General features: G+C 36.5%; 1 protein-coding gene across 8 annotated transcripts in view; it reads left to right on the top strand.

The window, feature by feature from the left end:
* LOC147031002 (uncharacterized) overlaps window positions 1-27,641 on the top strand; it is a 134,236-nt gene that overhangs the window by 32,140 nt on the left and 74,455 nt on the right. For 5 of the 8 annotated variants that reach the window (XR_015056622.1, XR_015056619.1, XR_015056621.1 and 2 more), the window contains 4 exons: window positions 7,962-8,187; window positions 8,281-8,439; window positions 9,307-9,364; window positions 9,648-9,816. The exons of 1 other annotated variant lie outside the window; for it this stretch is intronic. Coding sequence is in view for 4 of the 7 variants with exons in the window: in XM_085875645.1 (XP_085731771.1) it covers window positions 8,141-8,187; window positions 8,281-8,439; window positions 9,307-9,364; window positions 9,648-9,812 (429 nt within the window). In the remaining 3 variants the exon portion in view is untranslated. Of the gene's footprint in view, window positions 1-1,700; window positions 7,873-7,961; window positions 8,188-8,280; window positions 8,440-9,306; window positions 9,365-9,647; window positions 9,817-27,641 lie in introns of those variants that run through there. 2 more of the 8 variants (XM_085875646.1, XM_085875647.1) reach the window with 2 other exon arrangements.

Below are 27,641 nucleotides of genomic sequence, written 5' to 3' on the forward strand. Positions count from 1 at the left end.
GGACTTGTGCCATAGTCTTGAAATCGAAAGATTTGTGTATTAATTTATTAATTACCATTGTGTCGTATTTTGTTTTGGTAACCATCATTATCCTTTATATTATTTCTGTGAACGTCTGCGTGTAATTTGACGTATCTCCTCCGAAACTGCCGGATGGATTGTCACCACTTTCCGCATGCGGGTGCTCTGTGGTCTAATGAACAGCATGGGCTATGTGAGATCGCGTCAGATGGACAGGTTTGGGAATTTTGGGCGATTTTCTAATTTTTACATTCGTTTGCATGGCGACGTGTGACGTCACCGCTGAGAGGCGTAATGACGTCATGACATCATCGGTCATTCGCTGACGTCATTACGTCTGTCGTCGACAGACCCTCACCGCTGAGAGGCGTAATGCCACTCCGAGAAAACAGCGTCTGCAATGTAAAACCCTCTTGTGCACATGCTGACTACCTCAGAAGGTGAATTTGACACAAAAAATGTAACAAGAAACATTGTATATAAAGAAATTCGATAAATCACATTATGAACACTCGATAGATTGACGTCCTAACGAACCCTCACTTTCGAAACTTCGCGCAGAGCGTGGGTTTGGCAAGTTAAAATTATCCTTGTTAAATCTTTATGCTTTCCTATCATCAGGTAATTACCCCACCTAAGCGAAGCGAAAAGCAGGGTTAAGCAATTGGTTCATGTATGTCTGTCTGTCATCAGGTTCTGATCGTCAGTTTATGATCAAGGAACAACTTATTTAAATTGAATGTTATATTGTTGTAGTTGCCGGGTTCGGTGGCGAGGACGACCGCTAGATGGAGCAGTTGGACCGTCTCCCACCGAACACCTGGAAATGAAAGTCATCACTCCGGATAACTCCGACGTCAACGGGTCGCTTAATGGACCGTGGACACCAATATATCGACTGCGCGGTTCGGGTCTTTTTGTCTGATTCCAATTTACCTAATTATCCGCGCGGTCTAGCTACCAGGGAAGCCACACCCTCGGCCGGCTTTGTCCGAACTGAGTCACTGTTACCGACTAGGATCCGGCGTAACCGAGCAGGAATTACCAAAGCCGCGCTGGCCCAAATAACAATTTACGGCACAATTGGCCTCCCTAATTCTCAAGCCCGAACCATACTGGGTCAATGAAAGAAAACACAGACAACGAATTGGAACATTTAACAGTTATTTATTTTCAATAGGCAATAGGGAGGGAAACACTGAGCAGACTTAATCACGAATATAAATGCAGGCAAATGTATAATGGCAATCACTGAACAGTTTTACTTACAAGACTGGCCACAGACGGACACACACACCCAAAAAGAAATGGCGCCAACTGGCCTTTATTCGGACCCCCCAGCCGCGGAGGATAGCCAAGCTGGAGGTTCGAGTTTGGTCGGGTACCTGGCCGCCTCGTGCGGTTTTACCGACTCACACTTGTGGAGCTCGGAGTGCGTGGAAGGGAACTGGGATCCCCAGCTCCGAGCGCTCCAACACAACCCACCACGGTGGGACTTGAACCCACGAACGAGAATCCAACGAGCGCAGCCAGCATCATACGAACGACCCAGCCAGCCACGAACGATGACCGATGACCAGGAGAGCCCAGCAGACCAGAAGCAAGAAACGACCTCCAAGGAACCAAGGAAAAAACCCCTCGGATACAGCTCGCGATCCTTCTTATCCCTCCCCCGTGCGGGGTGGAGGGATCCGCTCTCAGGTAACTCACCTCCGGATTGGACGGGGCGTTTTTGGGTGTTGTGGCCAGACGCGATTGGAGGAGGGGCGTGTCGGCGTCTTGTTAAATCCTTCCCCGAGAGAGGCTATTTTGCCTTCCCCAGTGTCGACAGGGGAGACATTCTTCTTTGATGGGGAGGAGTTGCCGCTGAAGCGATCTCACCCCTGATTGGACGAGAGGAACATTCCATCTTGCTGGGGCGGAGTCAGCTCTGAAGCGATGGAAACTCCGTCTACGTTTGTGGCCTTGAACACGTGCGTAATGGAGCTGAAGGAGTGGAGGGGATTGATGTAGAAAACGAACTAGAAAGAAACTCACAGCACACACATGAAATTCCCATTAGACATAAGGGAGAGATTCTAACGATCCACATCTACTGAATGAAATAACTAAAATTTGGGTCAACTGTATGTGTGAATCCGAATGGTTTCCAGATTCGTAACAATATATTGAATATGAAGACAAGTTTATCATTTACCCGTACCTTGGCCCAGAATTTATCCCAATCGCACATGCGTAGAGGAGTACGGTAATTGTTTTACTCTGTCTGCCTGTCTGGCAGTCAAACACAATTGAAAATCATTCCAAACAGGAAATGCACTGTTTTTAAGGACACAAACAACAGGCACGACTAACGTTATAAAGGGCACAAACAACAGCGACGAAGAACTAATATAACAAGACACTGGGGAAAACGGTGTTAAACCCAGAATTAAATCATTTATGCACCTTTAAACCTTTATTTAAATTGAATTATATACTTGAACACTTTAGAACACAATTCACAATCATAATACTTCCAAACCCATGCTACAGTGCCTTCAGAAAGCATTCACACCCCTCGACTATTGTCACGTTTTGTTGTTACAGCCTGGATTTAAAATGGATTAAATTTAATTTTTTTTTCACCGATATACTCCATAATGGCCAAGTGAAAACATATTTTTGGAATTTTTTACAAATTAGTGAAAAATTAATAGCTGAAATGGCTTGCATCAATAAGTATTCAACCCCCTGAGTGAATACTTTGTCGAGGCACCTTTAGCAGTGATTACAGCTTCGAGTCTTTGGTACGTCTGTATCAGCTTTGCATATCTGGGTTTGGGGATTTTTGCTCATTCTTCCTTTCAGATTTGCTCAAGCTCTGTCAAGTTGGATGGGTAGTGTCGGTGAACAGCAATCTTCAAGTCTTTCCACAGATTCTCCTTGGGATTCAAGTCTCGGCTTTGGCTGGGCCACTCGAGGACTTTCACGTTCTTCTTATGAAGCCATTCCAGTGTTGCTTTGGCTGTATGCTTGGGATCATTGTCTCGTTGGAATGTAAATCTTCACCGCAGTCTGAAGTCTTTTACACTCTGAAGCAAGTTCTTTTCAAGGATTTGCCTGTATTTGGTTCCATTCATTGTTCCCTCTATCCTTACAAATCACCCATTCCCTGCCACTGAATAGCATCCCCATATGATAATGCTGCCACCACCATGCTTTGTGATTGGGATGGTTTTAGATGGGTGATGAGCTGTGCCTGGTTTCTGCCAGACGTAGTTTTTTGCATTCGGGCCAAAGAGTTCAATGTTCATCTCATCAGAGCACAAAATCTTTTGCCTCATGCTCTCGGAGTCTTTCCCATGCCTTTTTGCAAACTCCAGGTGTGTTGTCATGTGTCTTTTTCTCAGGACTGGCTTCCATCTGGCCACTCTCCCATAAAGCCTAGATATGTGAAATGCTGCAGAGATTGTTGGCCTTGCAGCAGGTTCTCCCATCTTAGGCAAGGATCTCTGTAGTTCTGTTAGAGTGGTCATTGGGTCCTTGTTCACCTCCTTGACCAAGGTCCTTCTTGCCCAGTTGCCCAGTTTGGATGGCCAGCTTTTGGAAGAGTCTGGGGAGTTCCACATTCTTTCCATTTCCTAATGATGGAGCTTACTGTGCTCTTGGGAACTTTCAACACTCTAGAAATTGTTTTACACACTTCCTCAGATCTATGCCTCCTCACAATTCTATCTTGGAGTTCTATGGACAGTTCCTTGGACTTCATGGTGGAGTTTCTGCTCTGATGGGCACTGTCAACTGTGGGACCTTGTATAGAAAGGTGTGTTCCTTTCGAAATCATGTCCATTCAATTGAATTGGCCACAGGTGGACTCCAATCAAGTTGGAGAGACATCTCAAGGATGATCAAAGGAAAATGCATGTACCTGAGCTCAATTTGGAGTGTCAGAGCAAAGGGGTTGAATACTTACTGACACAGGACATTTCAGCTTTTCATTTTTAATTAATTTGGAAAAATATTCTAAAAACATGTTTTCACTTTGGCGTTATGGGGTATTTTGGGCAGATTGGTGACAAAACAATTTAAATTTAATGTATTAAATGTAATCCATTTTAAATGCAGGCTGTAACACAACAAAATGTGATGATAGTCGAGGGGTGTGAATAATTTCTGAAGATACTGTATATGTCGATAAATGCTGGGGTTCATACAAGTTTTTTTCCATTTGTTTCTCCAATGGGTACCAGCAGAAATGGTTTGGAACTCATGAAAAAAATGTCAGCTTTGACCATGCTCATCTGCTTTCCCAAGCGCCTCTCGGATTAGTATGCGTCTTACTCCTCTATCAGCACTTTCTCAAAATGTCCGCTCCAGACAAGGCACGCGTAAGCTGCTCTTTAAAAAAAAAAATCGTTCCGGACGCTCCTGAACCTCTTCCTCTTTGCTGGTGTGTTCTCCTAAGATCTATTTTTTTATTGTACAAATTATAAACCTACAATATAACTTATAAATTATTATGTTCACATTTATAAACTTAATTTTGAAATCACAGTATATCAATTATCAGAATTATCACAGAACAACCATACTTACACTCGCTGAGAAAACTTCGTCATCTTCCTCTTTGCTGGTGTGTTCTCCTGAGATCTAATTTTTATTATTGTACAAATTATAAACCTACAATATAACATAAATTATAATGTTCACATTTATAAACTTAATTTTGAAATCACAGAACAATCTTACCTGCACTCGCTGATAAAACTTTGTCGTCTTCCTCTTTGCTCACGTGTTCTCCTTGGATCTAATTTTTTTGTATAAGTTATAAACCTACAATACAACTTGTAAAATATAATGTTCACATTTATAAACTTAATTTTGAAATCACAATATCTCAATTATCAGAATTATCACAGAACAATCTTACCGACACTAGCTGATAAAACTTTGTCGTCTTCCTCTTTGCTCACGTATTCTCCTTAGATCAAAACATTTTTATCTTATAAGTTTTAAACCTGCAATATAAGTGGTTCAAGAGAAAGAGTTTTTAATTTTTTTTTCACTCAATCCAATGTGGCTGCCAGACCATGTGACATCAATTATTCATGAATACTCAGGTATTTCCAAGGCTTGGGGAACATTTGTGTGAAGTTTCCCCCGATCTGTCGAGCTGTTCTGGAATTATTTATTTTTAAAATAGGTTTTCGGGAAAATCCAACATGGCTGCCAAACCATATGACCTATGATGTCATGTGTGAATGTTTTGTTCCTCGGATAAGTAGTCATACGTGCGAAGTTTCACCTCCATCTGTTCAGCAATTTCAGAGAAGAATATTTTTGAAGGTTTTTTTTTGTTTAACAATATGGCTGCCGAATCCTGTGATTGACGTCATCAACGTTTTTTTCTGTGGACCCATTTTATCCCGAGATGAGCCTCAAATATTTTAATGTTGATAGATGTAGCGTTCTACATGTGCAATTATGACGTCATAATAAAGGCACCTATGATGTCCTAAAAATCACATTTATTCCTTGTGAGGAGTACTTGCTATGTGCCAAGTTTCATTTTTTTCCTTGGTGCAGTTTCAGAGATGCAGAGGTCCAAAGTTTCTGTTTTTCCAACATGGATGCCACATCACATGACCAATGACATCATAATTAGCAATAAAACATTCGACATGAGTCGTCGCTCCGATGTTGAAAATTTCTTAATCCGATAAGCGGTTGTTGATAAGAACATTAAAGTTCAGTGTGGACAAACAAACATAGACAAACAAACGGACCCAAATGCAATACCCTCTCCTCCGGAAAGGGTAACGAGAACAGCACTTGGTTGAGTGCATACCTCCACCAGGCTGAATAGTTTACGTTTTGTATCCCACTGAGAGGCCAAATCTGGATCTGGACCTGAACCAAAACCGAATCGTCATATTCTTGTCACCGACCAAACTCATCTACCAAGTTTTGGCCAAATCCGTCCATAACTTTGAAATATCATGTTACATATCATTTTTGACCCGATCTCTCAATGGTTAAGAATCACTTCAAAATGAAAACAATTTCTCGGATCCAGATCCGGATCTTCACCAAAATGTAAACAATTCGTCCTCATCACACACCCAACCTGTCCACCAAATGTCGTCTGAATCCATCCACAACTTTTCGAGATATCCTGTTCAAAGACAAACAGAGAGACACACAGGTGTGAAATCCTAACCTCCGTCCACCTTCACTGGTGGAGGAAATAAGAACACTGCGTGGGGTATCACATTCTATGAACTCTCTAGTTGGAACAGTCTGGAGCCTTTGAAAAGTGCAGGCTTTCATTTCCCACGTTTCGGTTTGAACTTGGCCAATCACCGCTCGTTTATCCGGGGTCGCGCCCCACGCGTACATGGTCACAAAGTTGCTTGTTGAGTGAGGGTTCACGTACCCAATACATGAAATGTTATATTGGACTTGCACTTGCAATCCCAGCACAAGGAGTCTGGACAAAGTGTGCAGAACGTAACTACAAACAGTCCATTCACTTTGCCAAGAAAATGCAAATATTTAATGAGGAGCAGTCACATATTCAGTTAATTTTGTTGCACTTCTTTTACATCGCGATAAAGCCTGGTGTTGGCTTAACGGTCAAGTTGACCACCTGAAGGTTTTAGGGTCTTGAGTTTGAGCCCCTGTCACAATGTTAACTAACTGGGTGAATTGACTCAGTATGTCATCCTTCCGCAGTTGGCAAAATGAGTACCAGTGTATTGGTAACGCGAGCACTGCATCAGTGTAGTGGCACAGCTGCGCTCCCAGCATTGATGCAGCCACAGCCTGCATACAAAATAATAACAAAAACATAGTTATAGAAGCACGTGAGTACATTTCATTTGTGCATGTAAGGAGGGTGAATATACTGGTTCTGGCTCACTTTTCCCCATGTAAATGAATGGGGGATTTTCAGCGATTCATATTTTTTTTTCCCTAAAAATAAACCCCCTTTTTATCCCAAGGTATATTTATTTGTCTCCCCTTTTAACCTGGGGACACTTTTTTTTCAAATAATCCATGCAATAAGATAAAGATTTGTTCAAGTATTAAAGTGGTAATGTGATTTGTTAAAGGTGATTCGAAAGAAATATCTAAAACATCTAAGCCTCGGGACACTCTTTATCAAATAACCGATGCATATTGTTTAGCTCACTCATTGAACCTATAAAGATTTGTTCATTCTCAAATTCCTTCAATAGTTTAATTTTCTTTGCACAATAATCCCCATCTAAAATATTGAAAAACAAAACATTTGAATCTTTATATTTTTTAAGATGCCCCTTTTGTGCCATTACGAAATGATAAACTTCTCTTAATGATCTCATCTGGCCACCGCCCGAGTTGCAAATCATTTTTGTCCATAAACCATGCCATAAAAAAAGTTTTGTTTCAAATGTTTTCAGTTCGTGTCATGAAAATGAGGAAGTGTTTTTTTTGACACGGTTGTGCTGTGTGAATGAGGAAGTGTTTTTGGACAGTCATGCTGTGAAAAAAAAAACAGGAACTATTCTGTGAGACAAGGTCTCGTGTTTATATTTTATCTCAGAACACGAACTGAAAACATTTGAATCAAAATCATTTTAGGGTATTTTAAGTATGTTTTAAAAATGATTCATACAATTTGAGAATATATCTCCCAATTATTTTCCAAGCTGTCTCTCCCGAAGCGTCATTTCCTGTGGCCACACCCAATGATTAAGCAATCTCCTCATCGTTGCTTTATAAGTGATTCGCCAGACAAAGTTTCTGCCAGACGGGATTTTCATTTTTACAACTGAGACATGAGCGATCTTTCTTCCACGAACAAAACAGCTCAACACAAAGTTGGTAAGCCTGTGTATAGGTTCCTCTTTGAACGATGAAGCAATTGATTATAAATTAAATCGTGATAATTCTGATATTTTTTTTCTTGGCAGGTCCTGGGAAGAAGAGCAGTTTACATATCACGACGAGGTGCATGAAATTAATGCTCTTATTGAAGAGGTCAATCATCTGAGAAGAGAATTGAAAAACATTTTTAATGACTGACACGACGTCTTATCACGGCCTCTGATCTTTTTGCCATCTTGTACCAATGGTAAAAAAAAACTGAGACATGGACTCACTCTCTTCGGATGAAGATAACAGCTCACTACAAAGTTGGTAAGTTTGTGTATGGTTTCCTCTTTGAACAATGAAGCAATTGATTATAAATTAAATCGTGATAATGCAAAAATATATTTTTTTTCCTGGCAGGTCCTTGGAAGAAGTGGAGTTTACATATCACGATGAGGTGCATCAAATGAATACTCGAATTGAAGAGGTCAATGATTTTCGAAGAGAATTGAAAAACATTTATAATGACTGGTACGAAGTCTTATCACGGCCTCTGATCTCAAATGAATTAAACCAATGGTGAGACACGTGTGTGTGTGTGTGTGTGTGTGTGTGTGTGTGTGTGTGTGTGTGTGTGTGTGTGTGTGTGTGTGTGTGTGTGTGTGTGTGTGTGTGTGTGTGTGTGTGTGTGTGTGTGTGTGTGTGTATATATCTATATATCTTCTTCTTCTTTCGGCTGCTCCCGTTAGGGGTCGCCACAGCGGATCATCCATTATGATCCGCATAGTGATTTGGCACATGTTTTACGCCGGATGCCCTTCCTGACGCAACCCTGGTCGCCTCTTACGACACAGGGATATGGTACACCTATTTTAACCGGGGTATACACCGGCCCAGTATACTGGTACTCATTTCGCCGACCTCGGAAGGATGACAGGCTGAGTCAACCCCCTGGTGTATTAATTCAGTGGCTCAACGGGGCTTGAACTCAGGACCTCTTGGATCCCAAGCCGCTGCCCTAACCACTGCGCCAACACCAGGCTCAATATATATATATATATATATATATATACATACATATATATATATATATATATATATATATATATATATATATATATATATATATATATATATATATATATATATATATATATATATATATATATATATATATATATATATATATATATATATATATATATATATATATATATATATATATGTATATGTATATGTATATGTATATGTATATGTATATGTATATGTATATGTATATGTATATGTATATGTATATGTATATGTATTTGTATATATATAATATATGTGTGTGTGTTTCTTTCCCTGTCTGTTTGTCTCTCTCTCTCCCTGTCTGTCTCTTTGTATCTCTCTCTGTCTGTCTCTCCATCTATACCCTTGACTCATTATTTTATTTTATTTTTTCAGCTCGATCACACAACATCAGCTGTTGAAGCAATCTGGTACAACACATGATTTTCTGGAGGTAAATGTTTCTGAATTATTCTTTAGTTATTTGTTTATTCATATCACTCTCTCTTTGGAATGTCATCTTATGTTGGTTGCATCATTAGTTTGGACGCGGTTTTACCAGTACACTGGAATTCATTTTATTGGCCTTGGAAGGATGACAGGCTGAGTCGGCCTCCTGGTGTGTTAATTCAGTGGTCAACGAGGCTTGAACTTAGAACCAACACCAGGCTTACTTATATTACCATGTAATTATCTTTATAAAACCTAATTATTATCCACTTTTTGTTTCAAAACAGAATATGGTGTCTGAGTTTCGAAATCACAAGACATCTGAAGAAGATTGCTGGGAAAGATTATACATTCTCGCAAATGAACATTTAATATTTTCAATTTTGATTCATTATATTTGTTTTGTTTACAATTACTTGATTTTGAATTTCAAAAAAAGGATTAAGACATGAAGGAGAGGGAGGGGTGGGGGGGGTAGGTGCGCTCCCCCAACGACCCATCACCCCCTCATCCCACCCCTCCCCTCCCCATGTGTTTGTGTGGGGAAGGGTGAGGGTGGGATGAGGGAGGTGGTGGGTCAAAGGTGGGGGCGCACAGGGGGATGAGGGGGTGGGGCTTGTGTGGGAGGGGCTTGTGTGGGTGGGGTTTATGTGGGCGGGGCTTCGGTGGGGCTTGTGTTGGCGGAGTGTGTGTGGGTGGGGCTTGTGTGCGTGGGGCTTGTGTGGGTGGGGCTTGTGTGGGTGGGGCTTGTGTGGGTGGGGCTTGTGTGGGTGGGACTTGTGTGGGCGGGGCTTGTGTGGGCGGGGCTTCGGTGGGAGGGGTTTATGTGGGTGGAGCTTGTGTGGGTGGAGCTTGTGTGGACAGGGTTTATGTGGGCAGGGTTTATGTGGGAGGGGTGAATGTGGATGAGGCTTATGTGGATGAGGTTTGTGTGGATAAATGGATGGGTGGATGAGTGGAGCTTGTGTGGATGGGTGGATAATTTTTTAATTAAATAAACATGTTGTGTGTGGGGAACTAATTAACGAATCACTAATTATGTGAATATGGGTGGAGCTTGTGTGGGGTTTGTGTGGGGTGGGGTTTGTGTGGAGCTTGTGTGGGGTGGGGTTTGTGTGGGGTGGGGTTTGTGTGGGGCTTGTGTGGGGTGGGGTTTATGTGGGTGGGTTTTGTGTGGGCGGAGTCAAAAAAGGGGCGGAGTCAAAAAATTTCAATTTATCTTTGTCTTTTGTAATTCCTGTGAATAAAATGAACCTAAAATCTCTTCCCCTTCCAAATCATATATCTTATAAGTCCAAGGAACCGTATGTATTACATCAACAATTTAAAAAAGTTCGTTCGTCCATCGTTTAATATAACCCTTTTCAAAATGAGATTTCCACCTATATATTCTTACGATATCACCAACTTTGAACTTAGGTTTTCTGACATTAATCTCTTTTTCATGTTTTAATTTTGTAAATGTTTCTGATGGTTTCATATTTGTTGACGTGTGAATCGTGTCATTATACTTATCCACAATATCCTGAATAAAAGATGACCATTGTTGTGAACCGAGTTGTGTGAATTTTTTATATAATCTCTCTTTTAAGGTACGGTTAAAACGTTCAACAACAACTGCCTTCCCTTTATTAAAGGTACTGTATAATGTAATAGTGTTATATTTTAGAAAATTCATAAATGTCTTGTTATAAAACTCTCTACCCTCATCAGTCCACAATTTTTTAGGTTTTCTCTTACTTTTATTAAATATCTGTTGAAAGGCTAACATAAGAGTATTACCTGTTTTGTTTTTTAATGGTACAACCCATGCGTATCTACTCCTCAAATCAATAACGGTTAAAGCATACTTGTACCCCTTATCATTATTGAGTTCAATCAAATCAGCAGACCAGATATAATCTACTTCCTTGGAATAAACTTTCCTTCTCTGAAACTTTGTGAATATTGGTTTATGTAATTCATCAGCTAATTGCTCTTCAGTCTTAATGACATCATTAGAGCCTATAAGTTTTTTGAATTTCCAAGTCCAAGTTTCAATTTAGCACTGATCATCTTCTTCACAATGAACCGATCAACTTTTTCTCTCAAGGTTGGATTTTGTATCAGAGACAAATTATACAACATTTCTCTATCGGCTGCATGCTTTTCTTCCAACGTTGTGGTATTCCCATAATCAATATCGTGTCTCATGCACACTTCATCAACTCTATTGATGGTTTTATTGTCTGCCTCATCTAATCTTTTATCCAAGTTTGTGCCTGGACCACAGAAAGAATACCCTGGAAGATGTAATTCCCCTGGTATTCCAGTAGTTGTAAATTTACTTCCTGATAAAAACTTTTGTATATCTCCTCCTCGTTTGTGTTTGGAGATAAATTGATTTTTTTTTTGAACCACACACCGAACATATACCTTTTTGTATAACCCTGTTATTTTTACTTTTAATATATGAAATATTTTTAGTATTAGTTTTCTTTTTACATTTGAGACAATAACTCATTTATTTATGTGAAAAATTCCTGCAGAGTGCAAAAACCTTTTTAGTTTCCAACATGCACATTTGAATCTTAATTTTTAAAACATAAAGAATCCTTAGAAATGCCTTCACTCTCTCCTCCATTTATTTAAGAAAAAAAAAAAAAAAAATGAAAAACGAATTAAAATGAATATCTTGTCGATGTCAATATTCTTGGCGAAAGTATTGCAAATAGACTTGTCAATTCTTTGTTTTCCTCCTCGGTGGGTTGAGTTATTTTCTGTAATACCACCAATCTTTTTTTAATCTCACTGGTTTCCATATTTTGATATTTATTTTGTCTCGCTCTTTCCTCCCTCTCCTTCTCCCTCTCCTTCTCTCTCTCCTCCCTCTCCTTCTCTCTCTCCTCCTTCTCTTTCTTCTCCCTCTCCTCCTTCTCTCTCTTCTCCTTTTCCTCCTTCTCTTTCTTCTCCCTCTCCTCCTTCTCTCTCTTCTCCTTTTCCTCCTCTTCCCTCTCTTCTTCAACTCCTTCCTCATCCCTTATTAACCTTGAATCGCTTACACCCCATAGAATATCATACATATATTCATCAGGATTTCTTGTTATTCCTGTATCCAAAATAATTTTTTTACCACAGGAAACCAATAAAATTTCTTTTGAATTTCTAAAAGAGCCTTACCTTTTCTTAACTTTATAATTTTTTCATTATTTAACATTTTCATTAAATCTAAAGTTGTCGGTTTATCAACATCAGCATAATGCCAATCTTTTATTGAAAATACCTCATTCTTATGTTGTAGAACATATTTATTAAAATACCGAATACCCTTTTCTTGAAGGTATGCTTGAACACAGAAATGATAATTTTCTTGAAGCCTTCTTGCTGTCATTTATGTATTAGAAATATATGTTAGAATAATATTATGGCACGAAACACCTCCCCATCTTCCCATAGTTAAATCATTTTGTATTTCCTTACTTATTATATATAATCCTGTTTTTTCTGTTTTCATGATATAAACAAGGGCAAAACCATTATTATGTTTACCCTTATTAAATTCTTTTATTTTTTGTTTTCCAATCGTGGCCCCACAAAACTCATTCTCAATACCAAGTGGATAATATTCTTCCTTACGAGACTGATTTAATTGTTCCAGGCCTTCGAGGTTAATTTTAAATGACCAATTATACCCAAAATCATTCATATCATACCCCCATTATTCTATCCTCATGCAAACGATACGCCCTTCTTCATAAAAATTTATTTTAATTCGAACTGTGAATTCTGTATGACCTGGAGATAATATCAACACTTCTGGATCTTTGGAATACACGGCCGTTTTATTTAAGGATATATATTGTGATAAATCGCTTAATCTCACCAAGTCATTCGCGTCAGTCGGGCTTGGATAATTTTTTAATTTATAAGCATTTTTCATGTTAATATTTTTGGTTATATTATATTTGTCGGTCAGCCTGTGCCTTTGTGTAATAATTTGATAAATCAATATCCAGTTCTTGAGATACACCAAAGATAGAACCATCTTTACCAACATAAGTCATTTATATTAGATTAAAAATAATATCATAAAAATTTTTATTTTTGTTGAGTTGAAATAACACATATAGACATAATTGACCACAACACTTGGAATTTAATTCTTGGACTTGAAATGTTTGATAAACACCATTCTGTAAGAATTTTATGACTTCAACAGGTGGTGGAAGACCAAAACTATCAAAATAATATTTGTCTTGACTATGAAAAATACAAACCCAATGAGAACCGTTCCCATTATTATCTTCTAAGTTCATAATAATATTCTTTGTATGTTTCGGCACATTTGTTAATTCATCTCTCATACAAATAACCACATTATGAATTTTTAATTTCTTACAATATTTGAGAAGTTGTAAATTTGATGTTGTATTCTTTCCAAATTCTTTCAACCACTCATCAATGCTCATTTATTTATTAGAAAGAGATAATCCATTACCTCTTTTCGTTAATTTTACACCTGCTTGTGCTATAGAAGAAAGCATATCTCCAACTAACAATCTCGCTTTATCAGGCAGACCTTCAAGTTTTTCAGCAAAATCTACAATTACACCACTTCCACTAATTTGTTTCTCCCACTCTTTGTTATGTCTTTCCAATTCTTTTTGAGCCTGGAGTTGAGCCTTCCTTTCATTGGCAGTTTTCACCGCTGTTGAAATACCACCCGTCAATGCTCCAACCGCACTTAAACCAGCAAATAAAGGAATTAGAAATGGGAGAAATCCTCCACTCGTCTCTCTTATTGAATATTTTTTCAACATTGGTTTTGTCATTTTAATTTTAAGTGAGCCAGTGTCATTCAAGATTTTAACCTGTTCTCTTGTGAGCAAAACATCAATTCTTACTGCTCCTTTTCTCTGAATTGTATTAACGTTAATCGTTCAAGGCTTTTGATTTTGAACACAAGATGATAGTTTATGAAGATTGATTTGATTAACATATACCCCAGTTGGTACTTTGCCACTCAATTATTTAACAAAAATTATGTGAGACTAATCATCACACCATTATCTGTATTAATCTGCAATTCTGTTTCTTCCAAAAGCAAACAATATGTATCAACTTCTTCACTCTCTCCTCTTTCAATGTATAGGGAAGTATCCACTCGATTAGACTTTATAGTTTCCTTTTGAGCGCTCAGGTCAAACGCATAGATTGTATACAAACTTTTAAATGCTGTCATATCCAAAATAGGTTCTTTATTTCCATTACTTTCACACACCTTTTGGTAAGACTTGTATGCTTCAGCAAAATCATTTTTTTCCCAATTAATTTCCAATCTATCTCGTGGATAAAATGTTCCATCTGGAGAAACGCGAAGTTGTTTCACCTTAGCATTATCACGAAATGCATTATTCTTATCAGTCGCAGTATCACCATCTGGCTTTTTAAAAATGATCCACAGATATCGTGGCTTTCCTTCCAGAACACCCAAATTCCACGTGTAAGTAGTTTGGTTGAGTTTAACGTGTTGACATCTTCTTTTGAGGTATGATACACTGAGTGGTTTCTTTGAGTTAAGTCTTCGATTCAACATCTCTTCTGTTTTAAGATTAGGAGTATATTCACTGATATACCAACTCATCTCCTCAATTACAAATTTATTCTGTTCACCAAAAGCACTACCAACACCAAAAAGCAATCTATTTTCATTATCATTCCTTTGTAGTTGAAATCTAATTTTAAGACCATACAGAACTTTATCATGATCACAAAATCCAAATATACCTTTAAAAGGAACTGCCACAGTAAAACTATTTTCTGCTTTTGTATCATCATTATACATTCCTTTCCTTTGAGTATATCCAGGGTCTGTGTTTGTTCCCGTTGACATATCAGGAATAAAACCTTCGACAGACCCCTTTCCCATTCTATCACTGAATGTATAGAGTGTAAATTTCATCATTTCAGATACAGCAGAGACATAATCAACCGCTTCAACTTCTTGTGTTCCAATATACAAACGCACACTATCAAACATTTTCCAGAAGAAATCATTTACAAGTGTCGCGTTTGTGTTATTCCCAGCTTTAGTGAATTTAAATTTACACAACAAGAAACTTTCGGAGAGATTCAAATAGGTTTGTTGATTATTTATTTCAAAACCTTTTGTACCATTCGTATTCCAGTCTGTTCCAGTTATTGCATTTACCTTGAAGTAATCTTCTTTTTTAGTGGAGTTTGAGATAATAATAGTATCATCCAAATCATAGATACTATCAATTGCTTCCATACTTGTATTTATTGAGGAAAAAAGATGTTAAAACTTTTGAAACCCTGATCCAAGTATTTGAATTATTTTCTGTCGTTCTTGGGGGGACAACTGAGTTTTGCCTTTCTTAATTTCTTTTATTGCTTGTAATTTATGAGATTCCTTCTGGGCATCTTTTATGCTCTTTACAACACCTGCTACATTTCCCACAGCAGAAGCAGTTGAACCAATTAGATCTTTATGTTTAAGAATAGTTGAACCAATACCCATTAGAGTATCAATTATACCATCTCCTCTAAATTGATGTCCAACACCCCTTTGTCTCTTAGGTTTATAGTATCCTCTACCAAGATACATACCTTCACCCTTGTAGTATGGGGAAAGGAACATCCCATCCCCTGTAATTATTTTATATTTTCCCAACTCGTGTTTCCTCACAATAACCATCGTATTTATTTATTGGAAAACTTCACATAGGTGAATTCTGATGGATATAACTTCTCCATTAAAAGAAATCATACGATTATCTTGGTCGGTTATCCTAAAATTTACTCTGTGTATGGTTTTTCCTGACACAGGGAGATAAACCAAATTTTTGGGTTCCATATTGAATTTATAACCAATTGGGGTTGAGTATGCGCTGAATGAAAATATTGCATTTGCTTTTTTTCCATCATTATAAGCACCATCAATCAAATCACAGTGAATTAACACCGAATTTATTCCTGAGGATATTTGAATGACATTATCACTGTAAAACGTCCCATTAGTTTCAATCTTTTTTGAGGAGAAACCTAATAACTCTCTAAATGAATTATCAATTGTGAAATCAACCTTGTAGTTATTTTTAACTTTAATCGTTGATTTTGAAGTATGTTTTTGAATGTCTATAACAATATTTTTTGGTTCATCACCCTGTTCTTTCATAAGACGAGCAATTTCGGAAGATATTTGAGAAATCTCATGTGCTCCGGGTGAGACCGTTATCGTTTTGTATCCACTTCCGGGATTATAACTAAACTTGTCATTTTTATCAGTTATATTAAATAAGGTATTATAAGTTTCCATGGACAATAAAGATGCCTCATATTCTTTTCTTGGGTCAAGTTGTAGTGGGTATGGGAATGAAGATGTGTGGTCGCTTGTTGTGAAATTAAAACTAAGGATTGTGCTTCTCATCTTATTTAATATGAGATAAAATGTCTTTATATTGATATTTATTAATTATTTTCATGTTCATCAACTGGTCTAAAATGGCTGATGCTTCATTAAAACAATTGTTATTTCCAGCGTTCTTACTACCTAACAACAATAACAGCCTATTAACTAATTGCGATGGGTCATTTGGAAGAAAACTAATACCTGAACCAAGGATACTTAAAGCCTGAATAATGTGTTTCTCCTTCTCATTTTTCCTACTTTTACTAGAAATACTAACCCTATAATTTTGAGTGTTCAGCAGATCAATATATACTCTATCATCATTATTTTTCATATCCAATGGTTTATCAATATACTTTGATTCATCCCTCACAGTTGAACCTTGTCTTCCATCTTTTGTGAGAAGAAACATTAATCTCGGAGTTGGTTTAACAGGGGGTTGAGCAGAACCAAAGAACCTTAATTCATCATTAAATATCAATACCTTTTCTTGAATAAGATGAAATATTGCTGGTTGTTCTGTTGGAATGAGTCCTGCTTTGGTTTTTGAATCCGCTGAATATTCATTGTTTTGAAGAGCATTCACAATATAATCAGGGGGTTGATTAATCTCTTCCAGTTGTTGAAATAAACCTTCATCATCATATACCTTTAATTCTCCTCAATGCTCTAATTCTTCCTCCATCATTTGATCAAAATCTTTTAACATTTGAAGTTTTTTAGGAGTATATTCTACTGTGGGAACTGTGAAAACATCTTTCATTTTTTTCTTGGGAAGTTTTTAAAAGTGGTTTAAAAAATTTCTCTTGTTTTCTTTCAAATGCTTCTTCGCCCATTAGTTTCTGTCTGCGTTTCTTCTTTATGTCTTCCTGCTGTTTTACAACTTTTGAAACCAACTCTTGATGTTCCTTAAATCTTCTTGCTCTTTCTTTTGCATCCATTTATTTATTGTAAAATATCATTTCATGAATTGTAAAGATCAACAGGGAAATTTTCCTTTTCTTCATCATTCAAGTCGATGTGTTCAAATAAATCCTTTTCTTTAAATATTTCATCAAATTCTTTATTAACATTAATGCGAGTTGTAATTTCTTCTTCACTAATACTTGCATCTCTGCTTTTCATACGTTTGCGTTGAGTTTCTTCATCAACATCAAAACCGAATGATAAAATCTTCACTCCGCTCAGATGGTTAATAATTTGTCTCGTTCCTTCTGGATTAGTTTCTAATATCCCAAGACCACCAGATTTTAGTTTCCTTAACTCACTCTTACAATGTGAATATTTTGTTGTACCAAGAGAAACCTCCTCAAATATTTGACCTTCATTCCTCAATCGCATATGTTCCTCCACTGAAATATAGTGATAATCTTCACCTTTTACTTCTCCAGGTCTTATTGCTCTAGTTGTTGTTGATACAATGCGTATCACGGGGTGTTTTTCAAGTAAATTTACAATATTCTCATTTGTACTACACAAGAACCTTGATTTATGAAAGTTTTTTCCAGAAGCAGATTTACCCACAAGATTTACAATAATAGTTGTCATTTATATATGTAATTGTTTATAAAACAAAAAATATATCCCTTAATATCTCATCTTGTTTCACAACAATATATTTACATTTTTCAGTCGTGTGCTTGATGTAATCCTCAAATTTCTTTTTACTACATTATCTAGAACAATTATCTCTCCAAAAATTATTGATATCTATTGAATTTAACTTGAATAAAATAAAAGTATTAGCATTGTTTCTGATGGAACGACGAGGAAGTTGAAAGTACGATTGACTAAGATAAATACAATTACAAGAAGAATGTCTCCCTCTTGTGTAGTAGCTGTCCATTACCGTTTGGTTTCTCTCATTAACACAATCATCAAAGATAACGAGGTTCTTTTTTGATTTATCCAAATCTTGGGGAGACGGGATATCATCCGTATTATCACTAAGAATACAAGTTATAGGATTTGATTTCTTTTTACATCTCTGTGTATCACAAAATAGTTGAATTATATCTTCAATGTTATAATCATTTAGGTTTTTTTGACGTTTAAATTAACCGATTATATCTTCTTTTTGAAGACCAGCATTAAAACCTTGTGAGAGTAGTTGATACTCTGGTTGAAAACTCGACTTTGTGAAAATTATTAAATTATCATAATGTAAAAAGTTGGGAGTGAGGAGCATCTTTAAAAGTAAGCAGGTTTTTCCACATCCACTTGAACCAACTATGAGACATCTTAATGAATTTGGGAGATTTTTATGGTTGTTAAATTTTATCTTATTTTCCCAAATGGGTAAAAAATCATTCATTTATATATTTGGAAAACAGGTTATTTAATTTATTATTGGCTTTTTTAGAAACTCTATATTTTATCCTAAGCTCAGGTTTAATTTCAAGATAATCCATTATTTTATTTATACAATATCTTGTGTTGATATTTCCCTGAAAATTACATCCATGAATAATATATAACAACAATCCTTTGAACATTTCTCTTATACGTTCAGTTTCTTCCCTTTTTTTTTTTTTTTTTTTTTTGTATACCTTGGTCGAGGCTCGTATGAGAGCTCACACACAACTCACAGCAAGGAGGCATGAGACAAGAGGGCGGGAGTGGAAGGGACAAAACAGTGGGGAACAGACACATTAGGTGAACTGTGGAAGGGAGAGGGATGGGGATGGGACGGGGAACATGGCGAAGAGAAGATGGACATTTCAGGGACTTTCAGGAAGGAAAGTAGGAGAAATGAAGGAAGTGGGCTTGGGTGGATTATCGGGGGTAGAAAAGATCGAGGATTTGGATGGGGGAAGATAAGAGGTGGTGGTGAACAGCTGTTTTGAAAGCCTGGAGGGAAGAATGGGAAAGAATAGAGTGAGGAAGTTTATTCCAAAGGCGGGAAAAAAGAGGAATGAAAGAGTGAAGATGAGCAGTGATTCGTGATTTTGGTAGTTTTACCAGAAGGGGTTGTTGGCGGACCTTGAGCGCCCTGTGGAAATGTGGTGGGGACAAATCGCAGAGAGAGCAGGGGGGGCAAGGCTGGAGAGGAGTCGGTAGAAGACAGAAAGACCACCGACCAACCTGCGGTGATTGAGTGAGAGGCCCAAAGACTCAGCTTCATTGCGGGAGATGCCGATGATCTTAAATGCCCTGGTTTCGACAGCGTGAAGCCGAGAAAGGTGGGAGGCAGGAGCACCAGCCCAGAGGGGAGAGCAGTACTCCATCAGGCTACGGATAAAAGCTTTGTAAGTGGTCAGGAGCTCAAGAGGGCCGAGGAAGGACATAGCACGACGGAGGATTCCCAGTCGGCGACTGGCTTTTGAGGCGAGGTTGGAAATGTGACTTTCCCAGGAAAGGTCATGGCAGATAGTGAGACCGAGAAGCTTGAAAGAAAAGACTTCTTCCAGAGGATTGTTGAGAAAGTGGATGGGGGGGTTTTGTAAACGGTCCTTTCGAAGAGACATAGTGAGAGTGTGAGATTTGTCTGGATTGAAAGACATGTTCCACGTGTTGGACCAGTTTGTGATTTTATCCAGATCTGCAGTGAGTGAAGAAGCTGCTGCTTGCCGGTCTGAGGGATGACAGATGGTACGGCAGAGGGTGGAGTCGTCGGCAAAGAGAAATAGAGGATTTTCCAGAAAGTCCGAGAGATCATTGATGAAAACCAGAAAAAGAACAGGGCCCAGAACGCTACCTTGAGGAACTCCAGCCTGCACAGGAAGAGGGGATGAAAGAACTCCATTTAGGGCCACATGTTGACTGCGACAGGAGAGGAAGTCTGCGAGCCATGAGTGGAGATGGCCTTGAATACCATGGGAAGAGAGTTTGGTGAGTAGGGCAGGGTGCCAGACTGTGTCAAAAGCACGTGATATGTCCAGGGATACGGCTCGGATTTCCTGTCTGGCATTGAGGACCTCCATCCATTGATGGGAGAGCAGAAGCAGCATATCCAGGGTAGAGTGACCTGGTCTGAAACCAAATTGATGATTGGAAATCAAGCCATTGGAGAAGAGGAAGGATTTCATATCTGAGGCGATGATGGATTCCATCACCTTGCTGATGATTGGGAGAAGGCTGATTGGTCTGTAGTTATAGGGATCTGTTTTTGCACCTTTTTATGCAGGGCAGTGATGTTAGCAGATTTCCAAGCAGATGGCAGATGACCTTGGGCAAATGAGAGGGTGAATAGAACAGAGAGAGGGTGAGCAAGAGCAGAAGAGCAGGCTTTGAGGACACGTGGGCTGATGCCATCTGGACCGGTTGCAGAATCTGACTCGAGGTTTGAAAGCAAGCTCTCCACCTTGTCGGGAGAAAAGGATACAGAGTCCAGGGACAGTTGGGTGCGACTGGGTAAAGTGGGTAGAGATAGTGATGGGTTTAGGACACAAGATTTAGCTGCAAACACCGAGTTTAGACATTCAGCTTTATCACGTGTGGAATCAGCAGTGCGGCCACTTGAGGTCAGGGAGGGGATGGAGGGGGAACATACACCAGAAACAGATTTGATTAAACGCCACCAGGATTTTGAGGAGGGAGAGAGGTTTGAGAGTTCAGACTTGAGATGAGAAAGATGTTGTTTTCTGGCTCTCCTGAGGGTAGATACACACTTGTTCCGAGCTTTGTGGAAAGAACTGAGATTGCCCTCAGTTGGGTTTGCTTTCCATGAGGCAAAGGCAAGTTGTTTCAGGACAACTGCCTCGCCACAAGCTTCAGTAAACCAAGGGCGGGAGGAAGGGTAAGACAACTGAACACGAGAGGGGATAAATCTGTGCATGAGGGAGAGCAAGTTTCTTTGAAAGAATTCCCAGGATGAGTTGATGTTTGAGAAAGTAGTGATAGGAGACCAGTCTGTAAGTTTGATGGCTGCTCGGAGACCCTGCCAGTCGGCTTGAGTGAAATGCCAGACTCGACGGCAGTGAGGTGGTTCTCTGATAACAGCCAGAGAGATGTCCACTTTAACAAGGACGTGGTCAGAAGAACCAATTGGAGCGAAGGAAGAGCAGCAGATCTCCTTGTAAGAAAACCCTTGTAAGAAAAGGTGTGTTATCACCCTCATACTTTACATTCATTTCTCTAATCAATCTTGTAAAGTAATTCATTTTTGGTGTAAATCTAAAAGAATTATTTTCCTTTTTATATTTTTTATTATCAATTATTCGAAGACAATCGCAGAATATACATTGTTTATAGGCTTTTGACTCTGTGTTTAATCCCCGTCTTTCACACGCAGGACAATTCTCAAATTTGTCATATGGAGAATCAGGAAAGTCTAGCATATTTATAAAGTAAAACTTTACTTAAACTGAAATTCATCTATACTTTCAGTTGTATATTGACTCATATTTAATAATATTACCATCGATATCAATATACTTTTTTTCATTACCAGATTCAACGACAACATTTTTTATATTAAAGGTAATTTTAAAATGATCGTTAACTACTATTGAACGAAATGTCATTTCACCTGATATATTAACATCTTTTATTTCATCAGGATTTACATCTTTAGGGTTGTTGAAAAAAATACAAATTTCTCCTTGCATATTACAGATGGTCTTATCTTTTCTTTCTAAAGCTTCATCCATAAGGTTTTTGTTTTTTGATACTTTTTCTTGTTTCATTGCTTTTTCTAGTTTTGAATATATTACCAGAAGGAGAGGAGAAACTTTTGTTAGAGATACTTTAATTGATGTTCTCCCAGGTATACGAAAAGCCCTTCCACTGAAGGAAATTGAAGAACTCATATTATTTAACATAATTGTTTTTATCCAATAGTTGTTATATTTATCTTTGTTCAATTTTACATCCTTGACATATTTCTCAGTATCTTTAACAAATGAAGAGATTGATTGAAACTTGTCTTTTGTGTCTTTAAACATTGTATTTATTAAGTGAAAAAGTTGGAGGATAAAATGGTTTTAAGCACAGATTCACCTGTAAAATAGTAAAATAAACGAAATTTTCCTCAAGAAAATTTTAGTTTAAGCAAAGATTTATTATATAAATATGGTGAATACAACATACTGCGATGTTTGTAATCACAAATATAAACATTACAGAAAACACCTCCGAACCAACAAACACACATTTAATCTCTTTCATAAAATATCTCCTCTTGAGTTGGAAAGAAAACATTGTGATATCTGTTCAAAGGATGTTTTAAAGAGAAGTTATAATAAACATCTTCAATCACAAAAACACAAGAAAAATTAGTTTAAAGTAAAGGGAGACTATTATATTGAAAACACTGATGGGGCATTTAAAGGGCATATAAAAATAAGGATTTTTCAATTTGGAGAACCCGGTCCATCATCAATAGCTGAATCAATTGAAATAGTGAAACGTGATGTTGAAAAAGTTATTAAAAAGACATTAAAAGAAATGAAAACTTTAAAGTTTTATATGGGAGTGAAAATGAATATGAAAAGACAAGATGAAGAACAAACTCCTTATATGAGAACAGATCTTCATTTTATAACATCATTTCAGGATTTTTTGAATAGTGGGGTTTATGAAGAACTATCAAAACAAGAGGAGGATGTTGATAATACAGTGGTAGGAAGTGGATTCAATATTTTAAAAAAATCATCTTTTTAGATATACACATTCTAAAATCAAACCCTCTTAAAGCTTCTTCTTATATTGAATTACCAAAAGAAATAAAACTAAAGAAGGCAGTTGTTAATATTAAGAACAATGATAATAAATGTTTTCTCTGGTCTGTTCTTGCTCACTTTCATCCACCAAAATGTAATTCAGAAAGAGTAAAACAATATATGAAATATGAGAATACCTTGGACATTAAAGATTTTAAATTCCCAATGCCACTAACAGATATTCCTAAATTTGAGAAAAAGAATAATCTTTCTATTAATGTATATGGATTAACGGATACAAACAAAGTTCAAATATTAAAAATTTCAAACAACTATAAAAATGAAGAAACACACATTGATCTTTTATGTTTTAGTGTTGGAAATAATTCACATTACACATACATCAATAATTTATCAAGATTAATCTCTTCTCAGGTATTCAGAACAGCAAACAAAATATATCCTTGTAAGCGATGTCTTAATTCATTTCATACAAAAGAACGATTGGAACAACATTCAAAATATTGTAGTAATCATAAATCAGCTGTAATTACAATGCCTAAACCTGGTGAAAAGATTTCTTTTGAAGATTATAATAAATCTATCATGCACCCATTTGTGATATATGCTGATTTTGAATGTATCCTAAAAAAGATAAATGCTGCTTCTCCTAATCCAAAAGAATCATATACAAATAAATATCAAAAACATATTCCTTGTGGTTTCTGTTATTATATCAAATCATCTGTTGGAGAAAAGTAAAATAAACTTGAACATTATCGTGGAAAAAAAGCTTCACAAGAGTTTGTAAAACGATTAGAAAAGGATTGTATAAGACTCACTAAATTAATGAAAGAAACAAATGAACCGATGAAATTAACCAAAGAAGAAAAATTAGAATTTAGAAAGAACAATATCTGTCATATTTGTGAGGGGGAAATAAAGGAGTCTAAAGTTAGGGATCATTGTCATCTTACTGGTAAATATAGAGGTCCCGCTCATTCCTGTTGTAATCTTAATTATAAATTACCTTCTTTTATTCCAGTCTTTCTTCACAACAGCGCCAACTATGATACACATCTATTTATAAATGAACTTTCAAAAACACCAGGGAATATTTCTGCCATAACAAACACAAGTCAAAAGTATATTTCATTTACAAAAATGATATTCACAAAACCTTTAACTCGTATTAGGTTTCTAGATTCTTACAAGTTTACGGGAACACCACTAGCCTACCTCGCATCAAATCTAAGCTCCACGGACTCTTTTCCAAATCTTAATTCATTCTTTCCAAAAGAGGAAATTCTCACTAAAGAGGAAATTCAGATTAAAGAGAGAATTCAAAGTAAAGAGGAAATTCGAATTAATGAGGAAATTAATGAAGAAATTCTAACTGAAGATGAAATTCTAATTATAAAGAAAATTCGAACAATGAATGAAATTCTAACTAAAGAGGAAATTCTGATTAAAGATTAAATTCTGATTAAAGAAGGAATTCTCACGAGAGAGGAAATTCAAACAAGGAATGAAATTCAAAGTAAAGAGAAAATTCTTACAAGTAAGGGAATTTATCCTTATGATTATATGGATTCATTTTTGAGATTTAAAGAAACACAACTTCCTTCAAAAGAAAGTTTCTATAATAACCTTTCTGAAGAAGAGATAAGTGATGAGGAATATAAACACGCACAAGAAATATGGAAAATATTTACGATAAAGAACCTTGGAGAATATCATGATTTATATCTAAAAACATGTTTTATTGTTAGCTGATGTGTTTGAAGCTTTCAGATCACTCTGTCATAATAAAAATTGTTATGGATTAGATCCTGCCCACTATTTCACAGCTCCTGGTTTAGCTTGGAGTGCAATGTTGAAAATGACAAAACAAGATATAGACTTAATCAGTGATGTTGATATGCTTTTGATGATTGAGAAGTCCAAGAGAGGTGGAATATCACAAGTATGTTCAAAAAGATATGCTAAAGCAAATAATAAATATCTTCCAAATTATGATAGTGAAAAAGATAGTAATTATTTGATGTATTTTGATGCTAATAATTTGTATGGATGGGCAATGTCTCAATCTCTGCCTTATGGTAAATTAGAGTGGGTGGAAGAAAAGGATTATGAAAAGGCTTTGATGAATATTGTTATTTCTTCTCAAGAGGAATTGAATGACGAAGAAGAAGGTTATTATTTTGAAGTTGATTTGAGGTACCCGAGTGATCTTCATAATAAGCATAAAGACCTTCCTTTTGCATGTGAGAAAGAAACCCCAAAGAAAGAATGGTTCAGTGATTATCATAAAAGTTTTAATATTAAAGGCAAATCAACAGAAAAGTTATTAACAACATTCTATGATAAAGAGGGATATGTTTTGCATCAGAGAAGCTTAAAACTGTTTTTGAGAGAAGGATTGAGAGTAGCTAAAATTCATAGAGTTTTAAAATTTAAACAAAGTCCTTGGGTGAAAAAGTATATTCAATTCAATACAGATATGAGAGCAAATACAAAAGTAAAATTTGAAGGGGACTTTTATAAATTAATGAATAATGCTGTATTTGAAAAGACTGTGGAAAATGTTAGAAACAGGCAAAACATTAGATTCGCAACATCTTGGAAAGAAGCTTCAAGATTGATAAATAAACCAAGTTTTGAAAGAGAAGAGGTTTTTTCAGAGAACTTTTCTGCAATTCATATGAAAAAGGAAAGTATTGTAATGGATAAACCAATTTATACTGGAACAGCAGTTCTTGATTTATCAAAGATATTGATGTATGATTATTTGTATAATGACTTAAAGAAAGAATATGGTGAAAATGTTTCATTGTTGTATATGGACACTGATAGTTTTATCCCAGATATAAAAACTGATGATGTTTATAAAGATATGAAGAAAAATATTGGAGTATATGATACAAGTAATTTCAGCAAGAAGACTGAGTTATTTTCCAAAAAGAATGAAAAGGTTATTGGTAAGTTTAAGGATGAGTTGGGTGGAAAAGTAATGAGTGAGTTTATTGGATTGAGAGCAAAGGCATATGCTTATAAGTATGGTGATCAGATTGATAAGAGGTTAAAGGGAATAAAGAAATATGTAATAAAGAAATCAATAACTTTTAGAAATTATTATAATTGTTTGATGAATAAGAAAGAAGAATATAGGAAAATGAATACAATAAGAAGTTATAATCATAACATATATAGTGAAGAAGTAAATAAAAAGACATTAGCAGCCTTTGATGATAAGAGATTTATTTTAGATAATGGAATAGATTGTGTTCCATATGGATATTGTATGATAGAGTGAATAGAATAGATTGTGTTTTAACGATGGGAAGATGGGTTAGGGTTTTTAAGGGCTACCTTGCGTTTTTTGCAATATATAAATGGTCAAACCAAGTATTAATCAAACTAAAGAGTGGAGAAAATCTCAGTCTTGGTATATAAATGGAAAACATAATGAATGTGAAAAATATCAAATAAGTCTTATTGAAAAAATAACTAAAACAGAGGTAAATAAAACAAATAAGCGAATCAATTTAAAAAGTGGTAAGTTAGAGGATGTAAAGAAAAAAAATGAATATCCTTGAATGGACTGAAAACTTTGATGGTTATCAATTGAACAATGAAAAAACAATTTACTATAATCTCAAAATGATATGTGGCTCAGGAGGTGGTCAAACAAGAGCATTAAGAGAAGTTTATCATTTCGTAATAGCACAAAAGGGGTATCTTAAAAATATAAAGATTCAAATGTTTTGTTTTTCAATATTTTAGATGGGGATTATTGTGCAAAGAAAATTAAACTATTGAAGGAATTTGAGAATGAACAAATCTTTATAGGTTCAATGAGTGAGCGAAACAATATGCATCGGTTATTTGATAAAGAGTGTCCCGAGGCTTAGACGTTTCAGATATTTTTTTCGAATCACCTTTAACAAATCTTTATCTTATTGCATGGATTATTTGAAAAAAAAAGTGTCCCCAGGTTAAAAGGGGAGACAAATAAATATACCTTGGGATAAAAAGGGGGTTTATTTTTAGGGAAAAAAATATGAATCGCTGAAAATCCCCCATTCATTTACATGGGGAAAAGTGAGCCAGAACCAGTATATTCACCCTACTCATGTACAGCATCTGGCTGAAGGCTTGCATCATTTCTGGAGTAATGGCTACCTTGCTGATGCAGTGACCCCCTGTTTCCAGGAAGTTGGTAATCATTTTCATTGACCCCCTGATGCAGTGACCCCCTGTTTCCA

This window comes from Eptatretus burgeri, chromosome 3 (genome assembly GCF_056783735.1).
Source record: "Eptatretus burgeri isolate ZD-2024b chromosome 3, Ebu_testis_v1, whole genome shotgun sequence".
In the NCBI taxonomy this organism is placed as follows: domain Eukaryota; kingdom Metazoa; phylum Chordata; class Myxini; order Myxiniformes; family Myxinidae; genus Eptatretus; species Eptatretus burgeri.